Source organism: Mus caroli, unplaced genomic scaffold, assembly GCF_978045245.1.
Source record: "Mus caroli unplaced genomic scaffold, Mus_caroli_1 scaffold_3, whole genome shotgun sequence".
In the NCBI taxonomy this organism is placed as follows: domain Eukaryota; kingdom Metazoa; phylum Chordata; class Mammalia; order Rodentia; family Muridae; genus Mus; species Mus caroli.
Window position 1 is genome coordinate 86,951,864 of NW_028227258.1, and position 12,075 is coordinate 86,963,938.

The 12,075-nt window shown below is 41.0% G+C and overlaps 1 protein-coding gene and 1 pseudogene across 3 annotated transcripts in view; one reads left to right on the forward strand and one right to left on the reverse strand.

Moving 5' to 3' along the window:
• Wdr49 (WD repeat domain 49) overlaps positions 1 to 12,075 on the forward strand; it is a 172,235-nt gene that overhangs the window by 73,550 nt on the left and 86,610 nt on the right. For 2 of the 3 annotated variants that reach the window (XR_015046620.1, XM_029475360.2), the window contains exon 7: positions 1,399 to 1,632. The exons of the other annotated variant lie outside the window; for it this stretch is intronic. Coding sequence is in view for 1 of the 2 variants with exons in the window: in XM_029475360.2 (XP_029331220.1) it covers positions 1,399 to 1,632 (234 nt within the window). In the remaining variant the exon portion in view is untranslated. The remainder of the gene's footprint in view (positions 1 to 1,398; positions 1,633 to 12,075) is intronic. 3 annotated transcript variants of the gene reach the window in all.
• LOC110290974 (keratin, type II cytoskeletal 8 pseudogene) lies at positions 5,820 to 7,176 on the reverse strand (annotated as a pseudogene).

A 12,075-nucleotide genomic window follows, 5' to 3' on the forward strand; every position in this document is an offset into this window, starting at 1 on the left:
TGTTTTTCCTCTAGGTCTCAAGCCTATCTAATCTCAGAATCTTAGTTACCCAAACAGTTTGAGGGATAAGTTCTATTTCATGGAGTGGGCGTTAAATCTAAGCATATATTGGATACCACTCCCACAAGATTTGTACCACCACTGCATGAGCACATCATCATGTAATTCACAATTGTAGATCAAAGTATTTGTAGCTGGGTTGGAGTTGACCTGTTTCCTTTGGTAGCATGCATATTATCTCCCATTACTTTGAACACTAGTCAATATAGGTGAAGACTCTAGGTAAACACCAGTTCAGTTTCTTAGTGTGCAATGAATAATTTTAGGTGTTGTCTTCAGCAATAGACCCTTTTGCTATACTATTTGTAATAACCAAAAATTGAGAACAAATTAGATGTACATTATGAATGAATGGATAAAGAAAATGCAGTATATTTACATTATAGAATATTCCTTAGGAGTTAAGGAACTGAAATCATGAAATTTATAGATAAAGGCATGTAACCAGAAAAATAAGATTATTCTGAATGAGGTAACCTAAACCTAAAGAGACAGACGTGGTATGTATTTGATTGTATGTGAATGTAGAAGTTAGATGTTAAGTCTTCAATAAGCAAGCTACAATTCATATAACCACAGAGGTTCCATATAGAGAAGGAACTATGATTGAGTCACCCTAGTAAGGGGAAGTAAAATAGTTTGGATGGATGGGGAGGATGGAACAGGAGGATTAAATAGAGAGAAGAAGAGAAATGTACATTATGAAGGAATTATGGTGAGATATAAGCAAACCAAGAGTCATTTGAGAACTTGTAAAGGAAACCAAACGTGGTAGAAACTTCCTAAGACATATACATGAATGGGATGTAAATAGAGTCACCAAATGATGGGGAAGATAGAGGCCCAGACAAACATCTATTGTCAACAAACAAAGCTTCCAGTTTTAGCACTGGGTTATAATTCTTTGAATTGCTGGCAAAAGGGATCCTGTGGGAACTGTCAATCAACCTAGGCTATTGCCAAGGCTATTAGTTACTTTCCAATCTTAAAATTCTTAATTGAATCATACTTGAAACATAACTTTTGACTTATAAAATGACATATTCAAAGGTTCAGGAATTCACAGATGAGCACTTCTAGGGAAGCATTGTTTGGCCTACTCCAAGCCTATCCTAAGCCTATACTCTAATCCCAGAGACTGGGAGACCACTCATACTTTCACTATAAAAACTTGTTTGTTTGAGAGTTAATTTGAAGCACGAAATAGCAGTGTCTTGTCAGAAGTCACTTGCTGTAGAGGCAACAACCAGGGTCAAGAGAGAAATGGAAAGATACAGCCTGAAACTGTTATTGTTAACATTTTTATTTCATTTTCCCTTGTTATCACGTTTTATCTAGGTTTTGAGACTCTGGGATATTCAACATCAACTGTCCATTCAAAGGATAACTTGTTCTTTCCCCAAAAGCCAGGACTTCAGGTGTCTTTTCCAATTTGATGAAACCCATGGACGACTTTTTATTTCCTTCAATAATCAGCTTGCTTTATTGGCCATAAAAAATGAAGCCAGCAAAAGGGTGAAGAGCCATTTAAAAGCAGTCAGTTGTGTTCTTTACAATTCCCTCCTGAAACAGGTAAATACACATTCTTCTCTGCTACTGTCCTGGCAATTCCCCAAGGTCAGGGTTTCCTTTCTCCAACTTAACCACAAACAAATCCAAAGGTAATAGTGCCCTGTTGCAAAGAGAAGTCTCCTTGATCTAGAGTAAGGATTACACTGATCAATGGATACAACAAGGACTAATATTTAGATTGTAGTTAGGGATCATGTTGGTTTAGTAAAGTGATGGATGTAGATTCTTCCATCATGAACTGAACAAGAATAACAAGAACAGCCAGACTAAAATGGATGAGGAAAGACTACAAGGCCCTACACAAAGAACTAAGAAATTCTGAAAGTGAGAGAAATAATCTTCCTCAGAGAAGAGCATACATTTGGTCAGCTCCCAAACTACATATACTAGTTTCATTATACAGACTGAGCAGGTTTTGTTTAGGAATATAGGTATATATATACATCTATGTAAATACATAGTGCCATACACATATATTCAAATATATGAACATATAAGTATATGTAAATATATATGCATATAACAACACTTATTTAAAAAGGTCATGAATTTGAAAGAGCCAGGAGAGGTTTTATGGGAGGGTTTAGAGGAAGGGATAGAAAGGAGAAATGATATAATTATATTTTAATTTTAAAAGGACAATTAAAAAGTACAGTGGTGAAACTAGTAAAAGCACACAGGCAGGAGCTGACTGAAGCGCCACATGCAGTATGTGTGTCCAGGTGGTTTCGAAGAGGAATTCCATTTTCTGCCTGTCACAACAGCAGCACGGATAGCATTATAAGGAATCACACATTTATGTTAAAGCCAACACAGCACACAATGTAATCATACCTACCTTCTTTAGCCTCTAGTTTAGGTTTTGAGCTAATATGCAGGTGAACCTGGTTATAAAATCCCCTTTTTATGATCACCACCCTTTCGTATCCCCATGGAAAGTTCTGAAGTATGCAAGAAATGTAAGTAGTAAAGACCTAAGGTTTTTCCCCCAGCATATTTTACACCAGTGGCTCAAAGTGGCGGCGTGGAATGTATTCATAAGAAAATGATTCAGTTAAATGGGATTCCACTTGGTATGCAGCACGGGTGTTGTTTGTCTCTCCACCACTTTAATGACATTGCAGCCTTTGCTTATGGGATCGCTACCTGAATCTCAATGAAGCTTGCCTCTTCTGGAGCCTGATGCCACACAGATCCTGGCTAGGCAAGCTGGTTGAGAGGTCAGCAATGAGTCTGATGGAAGAAGCAGGCACCATTGACATTTAGCTGGCTGTCATCGCCAGCTCAGACCCAGCATAGTGGGAGCGATGCAGAATGCAAACCTCCAGCTTGTGGCCGATTAAACAATAACTGCAACCCATTCTTGCTTTTCAAGGCTGGGGATGCTTCTCCACCGGCTCAGGAATGAGTAGTTCAGATTTTGTGCAAGGGGTGGAAAGCACTTTGTTAGTAATGAGAATTGTGTCATGTCACCACTTCAAACATTCTGTTTTCTGGTTATTCTAGGAGATAAAAGTCCTTGATCAAACAATTGAGTGTGATTTCCATCTGCACAGAAACATTCCCCCGCAAATGTTTTACTGAACTTCATGAAGGCAACTGGTTAATTTGGCTCCCCATGGCCGCTGAGAGCTGGCTGCATTTGTTTCCCAGAGAACATTCTGTTAATTGAGACCTGCAAAGTGAAAATGCTAGGTTTGTGTGTAGATCTTTAAGATCCTGTGCTGATTAGCTTTAAGATGAGCTGTATTTGGTGAGGAATTCAGCTTGCAGGACACAGAAAAGTACTGGAATCCTCCTCCACTTGGGAGTTGAAAATATTGCCAAAGTTACACAAGTAGGCTACCGAGACAAAGGGACATGCGCTTGTAAGAAGCTGCAAGCAGCACCTCGGTACAGTCAAGTGCATCTCTGTTTGTTGCTATGTTTAACATCAGCAGTAACTGAAAACATAAATGCATATCCTAAGCACACAGAACTGTGTATTGTTTCAGGATCTTTTCTTAGCCACTAAGCTAAAGAAAAACTCTTTAAGATTACATCATAGGAGTGCATCCTACAGAAGTGCAGAGAAATCAGTTACTGTACAGTCCTATCAGTCAGTAACAAGTTACTATTTTAGAGTAGCTGAGCAAGCAAATGTGTCTATTTTTGGATATGTATCAGGTGTAAGAAATGGAGCAAAGTTTAGTAAGTTGTCACCCTTATCTGCCAAGTCCCAGTAGTTCAGGAAGACTGTTCTCCAGCACAGACTTGAATCATACTCTCAGATTGACTTAGGTAGATACTTATCACAAAATGGAAAAATAATAAAGAAAAGAATGAAAACGAGTTGAGGGACATTTCCAAAGTTCCCTGCAAGCTAGCCTGGGAATCTCTAAGAAGAAGAGTTTCCAGCCAGTAGATGCATCAGGAGCATCGGTGAAGCTCAGTGTGCACTGTGAATTCACTGTGACAGATTAAGTCTGGGAGTTCTTGTGGAAATCTAGATTCGCTATACCAGCCTCAAAGCTTGAAGCCTGCATAGGACTGCTGTTCACCTATAACTCCATTTGGTCACAAGTAAATAAAGCACAAATTCAGTTCAAAAGTAGCTCTCACTCTCTGATCTTAATCCTCAGGGACTCAAATCTTTGGGAAATCTGAGATGTCAAGATATTTTTCTTGTCAGTTTTTCACAGGTTTACAATAGATCTTCTAAAGGCTACATGATGTATGGAGACATAATTGATCTGGACGTTAAGGGAATGTATGTTCTTGTATTTTGTTTTAACAGTTAATACTTTAGTTATGCAATGTAGCAAATATATAGGTTTTATTGGGTATAGATGAAAGCTATTTTGATTGAACAATGATTTATAAAACTGTAGAGAAATCTCAAGACCAGAAGTTTTGAGAACCACAGGGATAGACTGATGGACAGAGTACTTGATGTCAATTTCCAAAATGTGTGTCTAAGAGGATCAAGGAATCATAACGCAGCCCTCTCCAAGGGTTGCCTTTATAAGGCTGGCCGCTGATCTCTTCAAAGCAATTCCCTGACTGTAGTGCTATTTACTGGAAACATTCTGCTTTGAGGAATCTTATTTTCTTACTAACTTCTAAGAAGTCCTTTATCTTTTGTTTTAAACGTGTGTCGGGATAGACGTTTATAAATCTGGGATATAGCCAATGGGTTCTACTCTCTGTCTCCTTTTGTGCCATCTTTAAGGCTTTTGTTTTGTCAGGATTTGACGATAATCTTCTCTTCTATTGTAGTTTTTGCATTCTGCCCACATTTCAATGTTATTTCATTCCAGCTGGGCTTCAGAGTGGAAGCCTCACCTTGGCTTCCCGTAAAAGCAGCTTGGAATATTTCTGCAAATTTATTTATGTCTGTGTCGACTTTTCTTTTTCTTCCCCCCCCCCCCAACTCCTCTCTAAGAGAATGTGTTAAGCTACACAGAGTCTATTAAAAGCACTGCATGTCCTCACAGCCAGCCAGAGACCTTATGTGACCTGCCGAGGAAGACCCCTGGAAAGTCATTTTGAGAGTTAAAGTAACTGAAGTGACTCAGTGGGCTGCAGGCAGTGTTCATAGTGTTTGCACAGATTTCTTAAAGGAGGGTTTTCTTAAGAACCCACTATAATAGGAAATTTAAAAATATGTATTTTAAATGTCATATGAGGTAGAATGGGCAAGGTTTCCACTTCATGATTCTAATGCAAGTTCATGTGATTTTTACAATACATGACATCAATTATCTTTTACCATTAATATATTTTATTCAACTTAGATCTTTAGAGCAGCTGCAGAAGCTCAGGTTGAATTTTGAGATAAATATGTTTACTACTTTATTAAAGTAAATAACCTGTATAAAACCTTATCTGAAAACACTACCTGCTAATTATAAGAAACTCAAATAGTGCAGTGAAGCTTGACTAAGAAGGAGCTGCTGCAGAGGCTTTTCAACAAGATGCTTTGGGTTTTTGTTTGTTTGTTTTGATAGAGCCAGATGAGGCTTTATTTTGGAAAATACAGTTGAATTGGGTTTGGTTGGAAAGCAGGGGCCATTGGGATAGCCCAGATAGGAAATTCCTTCCCAGGTTGGCCAGATGGTTAGGGCTGATCCTCTTGCAGACCTTTTGTTTCTTGCACTCTGCCATATAGCTCTCTCCCCCATGAGTGGCTGAGCAGCTACAGAAGCTCAGGTTAGCAACGACTTCAGCGGCCATTCACTTGAACAGGCTATCAAAGACTGAGAAACCAGCTTCCCATTGGAGGTTTCAATCTTCTTCACAACCATGGCCTTAGTGCGGCTAAAAGTGCTGGAGTCCCTGACAGATCTGAAACAGGGCTGGAAGAATCTCATTCTATAGCTGAAGCCAGGGCTAGTGAAGCACTCAGTCCTTCTGAGTTTTGCATCCCAGATTCCAGCCTGCTCTGCTTGCCTTCCAGTGGCTTGCGGTAAGTGACGATCTCGATGTTGATGTTCATCAGCTCCTGGTTCTGTAGCAGCTGTCTGACCATGTACTGCTTGGCCTGCTGCAGGGCAGTCTCCAGCTCAGCCAACTAGGCATTAGCATCCTTAACTCTTCCCCACGTTGCTCGGCATCAGCAATGACAGCCTCCACAGTTGCCCTCTGGCCTTTGAGGCTTTCAATCTCTGTCTGCAGGCAATTGATGTTGGGGCTCTCTCTGTCTTTGTGCAGCACAAGTTATCCCCATGCTTCTCAGCCAGGGTCTGCCTTTCCTCCTAGTTGATCTGGTACATGCTTTCAGCCTCATCCTGGATGCGGTTGATGGTATCCTCATACTGGGCACAAACTTCAGAGATGATGTCTATGCCCAGGGAACAGATGTTGTCCATGGACAATACCATAGACTTGTCTGAGATCTGAGACTGAAGCTCACAGATCTCTTCTTCATGGATCTGCATCAATCAGCCCTTCCAGGCAGCATTCCACTTTCACCTTGTTCCTGTATGCTTCGTCCACTTCCTTCTTGATGAGGACAAATTCATTCTCCATCTCTGATGGCTTGTTTATCTCATCCTCATACTCTTCAAGTCCTCCACCAGGCCCTGCATATTGCTGAGCTCCGCCTCCAGTTTTAGCTTCTCCCGGCCCAGGGCTTCCAGCTGCTTGCAAAGGTAGCTGGTATAGCTCTTAAGCATGCTGTCCATGTTGCTCCTTGCTGTCTTCTGTTGCTATAACAACAGCAACAAGATGTCTGTGGTACCTTGTTAGTGAAGGAGGCACACTTGTTATGGGATTTAAGTTGCTCTATCTCCTGAGTGAGCACAGCCTGGAATGTTGAGGTCCATCTCCAGCTTCATGAGGCTCAGGAGTTCTGGTTCACCGTGACCACTGTGAGGCCCCACCGAAGCTGCCCAGACTCATGCTGGTACCCAGGCTTCCTCAGAAAGTGCTGCCACTGCCCACCTGGACAAAGCTGGAAGAGCTGATGTGGGCACCGGGTACACTCGTGTATGACCAACTGCTGAAGGCCCAGGGGCCAGAGGTGTACCTCTTGTAGGATTTCTGAGTCACCCTTATGGACATGGTGAAATGTGAAGTGAAGGCAGTGAGCTGAAGATTTAGGTTCAAGAGCTAGCTGAGCAGCTGCTTCTAGGCTGCCATCAACAAGTTTTAATTCACAAAACACATGAAACTCAAGAAGAAGGGAGACCAAAGTGTGGATACTTAGATCCTTCTTAGAAGGGGAAACAAAATACCCATGGAAGAAGTTGCAGAGATAAAGTGTGAATGAAACAGACACTGAAGGAATGACCATCCAGAGACTGCCCCACCTGGGGATCCATTCTATATACAACCACCAAACCCAGACACTATTATGGATGCCAACAAGAGCTTGCTGACAGGAGCCTGATACAGCTGTCTCCTGAGAATATCTGCCAGTGCCTGACAAATAAGGAAGTGGATACTCACAGCTATACATTGGACTGAGCACAGGGTTCCCAAAGAAGGAACAAGAGAAAGTACCCAAGGAGCTGAAAGGGTTTGCAACCCCATAGAAGGAATAACAATATGAACAAACCAGTTCCCCCAGAGCTCCCTGGGACTAAACCACCAACCAAAGAATACACATGGTGGGACTTATGGCTTCAGCTGCATATGTAGCAGAAGATGGACTAGTTGGTCATCAGTGGGAGGAGAGGCCCTTGGTCCTGTGAAGGTTCTATGCCCCAGTATAGGGGAATGCCAGAGCCAGGAAGTGCAAATGAGTAGGATGGTGATCAGGGAAAGGAGGGAGGGGATAGGGTTTTTTTGGATGGGATACTAGGAGAGGGGATAACATTTGAAATGTAAATAAAGAAAATATCTAATGAAAAAATAGTAAAAAAAAAAACCTACTTGGTGTAAGAGACCATCTCACACATATATGGCAATGTGACCTACATTTAAAATTCGATAATATATTGTAATATTCTTTAGAACTATGATATATTCTCTCTCTCTCTGTCTCTCTCTCACTCTGTCTCTCTGTCTCTGTCTCTGTCTCTCTCTCTCTCTCTGTGTGTGTGAATGTGTATGTGTATGTGTATGTGTGTGTGTATATTTCAAGGCCAGAGGTTGACATCTGGTGTCTTCTTCCATATATATACTGGGGCAGGACCTTCAATGAACCTATAATACATCAATTTGACTGGTTGTAATAACCAGCCTGATGTGGAAGTCCTTTCTCCTCCCCCAGAGCTCTGGGACTAAAGATAGGTCACTATACTCACACATCATTTACATGGGTGCTAACCATGGTCCTTGTACTTTGACATCTGACATTTTACCTGATAAATCAATTCCCCAGCACCTACCTCATGATATTTTTAAAAGGCATTGTAGTATCTCTTATTATCTTATTTTACTAATCCATTTTCTTTTATGGTTATTTTGTCTTTATGATGTTTTTGTATGTAAATATATTGCTTAGAGGAAATTCTTGGAAATGGATTTCTAGGTTAAAGGACGTCCATATTTGATAGTTAGATACAGAGCCTGCCTCTTGAATTTTACCATTGCCTACTCTCTGGGAGCCACATATTAGTCACATCTATGGTCATTTCAAGTAATCCCTCTGATAGTGGCACTCTGGCTTTCTTCAATGTTCACAGCAACATTGATGGTGTCACTATAAGCTAGCATAAGACATAAGCTCTCCAAATTTGCAGAATGGGACTTTTGACTTTATCCAGAGTGGCACTGCTTTTGAGGATCGAGTTTCTCACTGTCATAAAAATTCAATCTCAACTGAATTAATTCATTAAATATTGAGCCACAGGCCCTGCCTTCTCTTTTACATACCTTTTATTTTGGAGGGTGTGGGGAATGATTGAATTGTTTGAATTTCAACAGCTTAAATGTTACTTCTCTTGGTACTTGTAAAATTCAGGGCAAGAGTTAAGCTAGAATTGAGGGAATGCTATCTCTATCTTACAAGACATACCACCGTTTTAGTATTTGTGTTCAGGACCAAATCAGTAAGATTTCCTTTTAAAAATACAGGGAAGAAAACTAATCACACTATTCTCCTTTTTTAGGCTCCAGGTGGCGTGTATTTTATTAACCTAGGTCTTTGTCATTGGTCAGCCCAAAACTGTAACTGATTATAAAGCAGTCCAAGGCTGGATGCTCTAATTACATGATAAAGGCTTACCACCCACTGCAGCTTTACAGGTTGTAGCAGGACACACACGGGGGGCGGGGTGGGGGGGGGGGAGAGGTAGGGGGAGGGGGAGGGATACACACACATAGAGACACATACACAGAGAGAGACAGAGACACATACACAGACATGCACATAAATAGGCACATCCATGTGCACACACACAGTTGCATGCTCACCTGTACATATACTTATTTTATTGCTTAAGATAGTTTTGAAAGAGTAACATGCTTATCAAAGGACAAAAGTATACATATACATTACACACACACACACACACACACACACACACACACACACACACACACAGTGACCTCTCACCCCCCATCCCCATGTATAACTACTCAGAATTTTCCGTTGGAAGCAAGTGATATTACGAATTGAATGAGCATCTTTCAGGGTTATTTTTTCATTTTTATAACATAAATGTTGCTATTATTACAGTGTATACATATAAGTTTCTCAAAGCTTGTTTATAAATCCAGAGGTGGGGTTTCTGGGAGCGTCTGGGAGGAGCAAGGTGGACTGCCTCAGGTCTTAATAGTTGAAACAGAAAAGCCCTTCTTTGGGGCAGGCAATGGGTTTGCCTGTTTTTGAAATGAAATGTTTGCCTAAGTTTTCTCACTAGTAATTTCCCATCAGCTCCACCAAGGAGGTACAAAGGAGTTCTTCACAGGATTCCCCTCTGGGGCTCCTCCAGAGGAGACCCACATGATCCTCCCTGCCTGAGAGGCAGGAACACCTGGCAATTTTAAGCATCAATCAAATAGGTAACTGCAATCCCTTGGGGCTGCTATGCTGCTGCCCACAACCTGAAAAATAAGTAGGAGCCTGAGTCCAGCCCAGAGCCTGCCATCCTGTCAGCTCCCTGCCACACATACCCAAGAAGCAAAAGAAAGGGCCATAGACTGTGCCCAGCGGGAATGGCCTATACCACCAGGCTCAAGGACTCCAGGACTCCTCTTTCATGCCCTCAGAAGCAGGCTCTAGGCTAGTATTGAGTGTATTGAAATGGCTGCCCGCCTCTTCAGCCATCACTCTACCAAGTCCATATGCAACTCACTTTTCCTTCAAATTCTGGCTTTATGCATGGAAGTGACCCTTCTGGGATTCCCAAACCAAATAGGGAAATGTATGGGTGTGGACATGTTTCTGAATAAAAAAACTACAGGAGAGGTAGGATCTATGACTTATTGTTATACAAATGAACACACACACACAAGTATGCATGTGTTATATGTGTGCATTAGCATTATGCTCTTCTAAATGACTATATAATATATATTATTTAATAATTCTAAGTGTTCCAGAATATACCTTATAGTAAATGCTTTTGTTGTAGTGATGATAAGGATCTCTTTGGAGTGTTCTGAATTTCTGTATCCTGTCCATGGGCAGCTTCTACCAGTGGCTCCTTCCCCAAACTCATTGCATAGGCTTTGTGTATCTCCTTTGAAGGGTTTTTGCTTCGCTATTTCTGTTGCCTGAAATTCTTGCCTGCCAATTGTCTGCACAACTCATGATTCATGTCAGTAAGGTCTTACTTCAATTTCGAACCTGTCTCAAGTACTCTCTGCTTTCATCTGATCTACATTGCTCTCTGATTCTTACAACTCCCCAGCATCATTTGAATCCTTTTTCCTATCTTCCTTTATCAATTTTCTTCATTTACTCCCCGTCCCCGTTTTTTCTCACACAAGGTAATGAGTGCATTTTATTATCTTAAGGAAGTCTTAGATACTTAGCCTTGCACATTATAGGTGATCAATAAATTCAAGGAATTAATGCAAAAGAGCAAATTACAAATTAATGTGGGAAGAGGCAACATTGGATAAAAAAATTATAGATGGAGAGTGATTGTCTTAAATTAATCTAATATAGCTTGTGTGCCAGTTCTCAGTATGTCAGCCATCTCCTCATCTCCATACTTACTGAGATATAACTCTTAGTGATCCGATGCAAAATGAGAATGAAGGAAGTAACCTGCTTCTTGTTGTGGGTCATAAGTAGAACTGAATAAAGGAATACATTTATAAGCAGCAATTTAAATAAAATATCTCCATCCCCTGGTAGTCGATGGCATCTGCTGCCATCACTTTTGATTCCTGCTGTTGCTCAGACCCCTACTTGGGATGCATATAAAAGATGATTCACTTTGCCTGCTATTTGTGGAATTGCAAGAAGACAATTAGGTGATGTGGATATAGCTTCCAATTTCTTGAAATTGTCTGATTAGCTGTGACAGCCTCAGATGAGAGGCACAGAAAGATCTCATATATTCCTAGACACTTATTATCTCAGGTACATAAAATGGATTTTGTTCTTGTCAGAGCAGGTCTGCTCTGCACAGGAGGCCCATTTGCAATGGAATGTGGGTATTAGGTGGGGCCACTTCTGTTCTGCAGGAGGAGGGCAAGTCAACATTGACTACCGCTTACTCCTCTGATAAAATACAACTGGGCTTGAACTGCATAATTAAAGACATTTTCTGTAATCACAATGATGCACATCACTGTGTCGCCAGGATTTATTCTTGGGATTTATAACTAGCTGAAAATAAAGTCCCTAATGCCCCATGCTGAAAATACTTTCCTAATCTGCCAATCGACACTAACCATAGTCTTCTTTTACTAAACATGAAATCTTCTCGTGTGCATTGATATTCGAAAGCTCCCACGTTGCCCTGAAAGATCAGATTTGAATTAAAGCAGCTGTGTGTTTGTGACATGGTTGGTTTCAATGCACCGCTTTCTTGCCAACAGCAGCGGAAGGCAGATCGC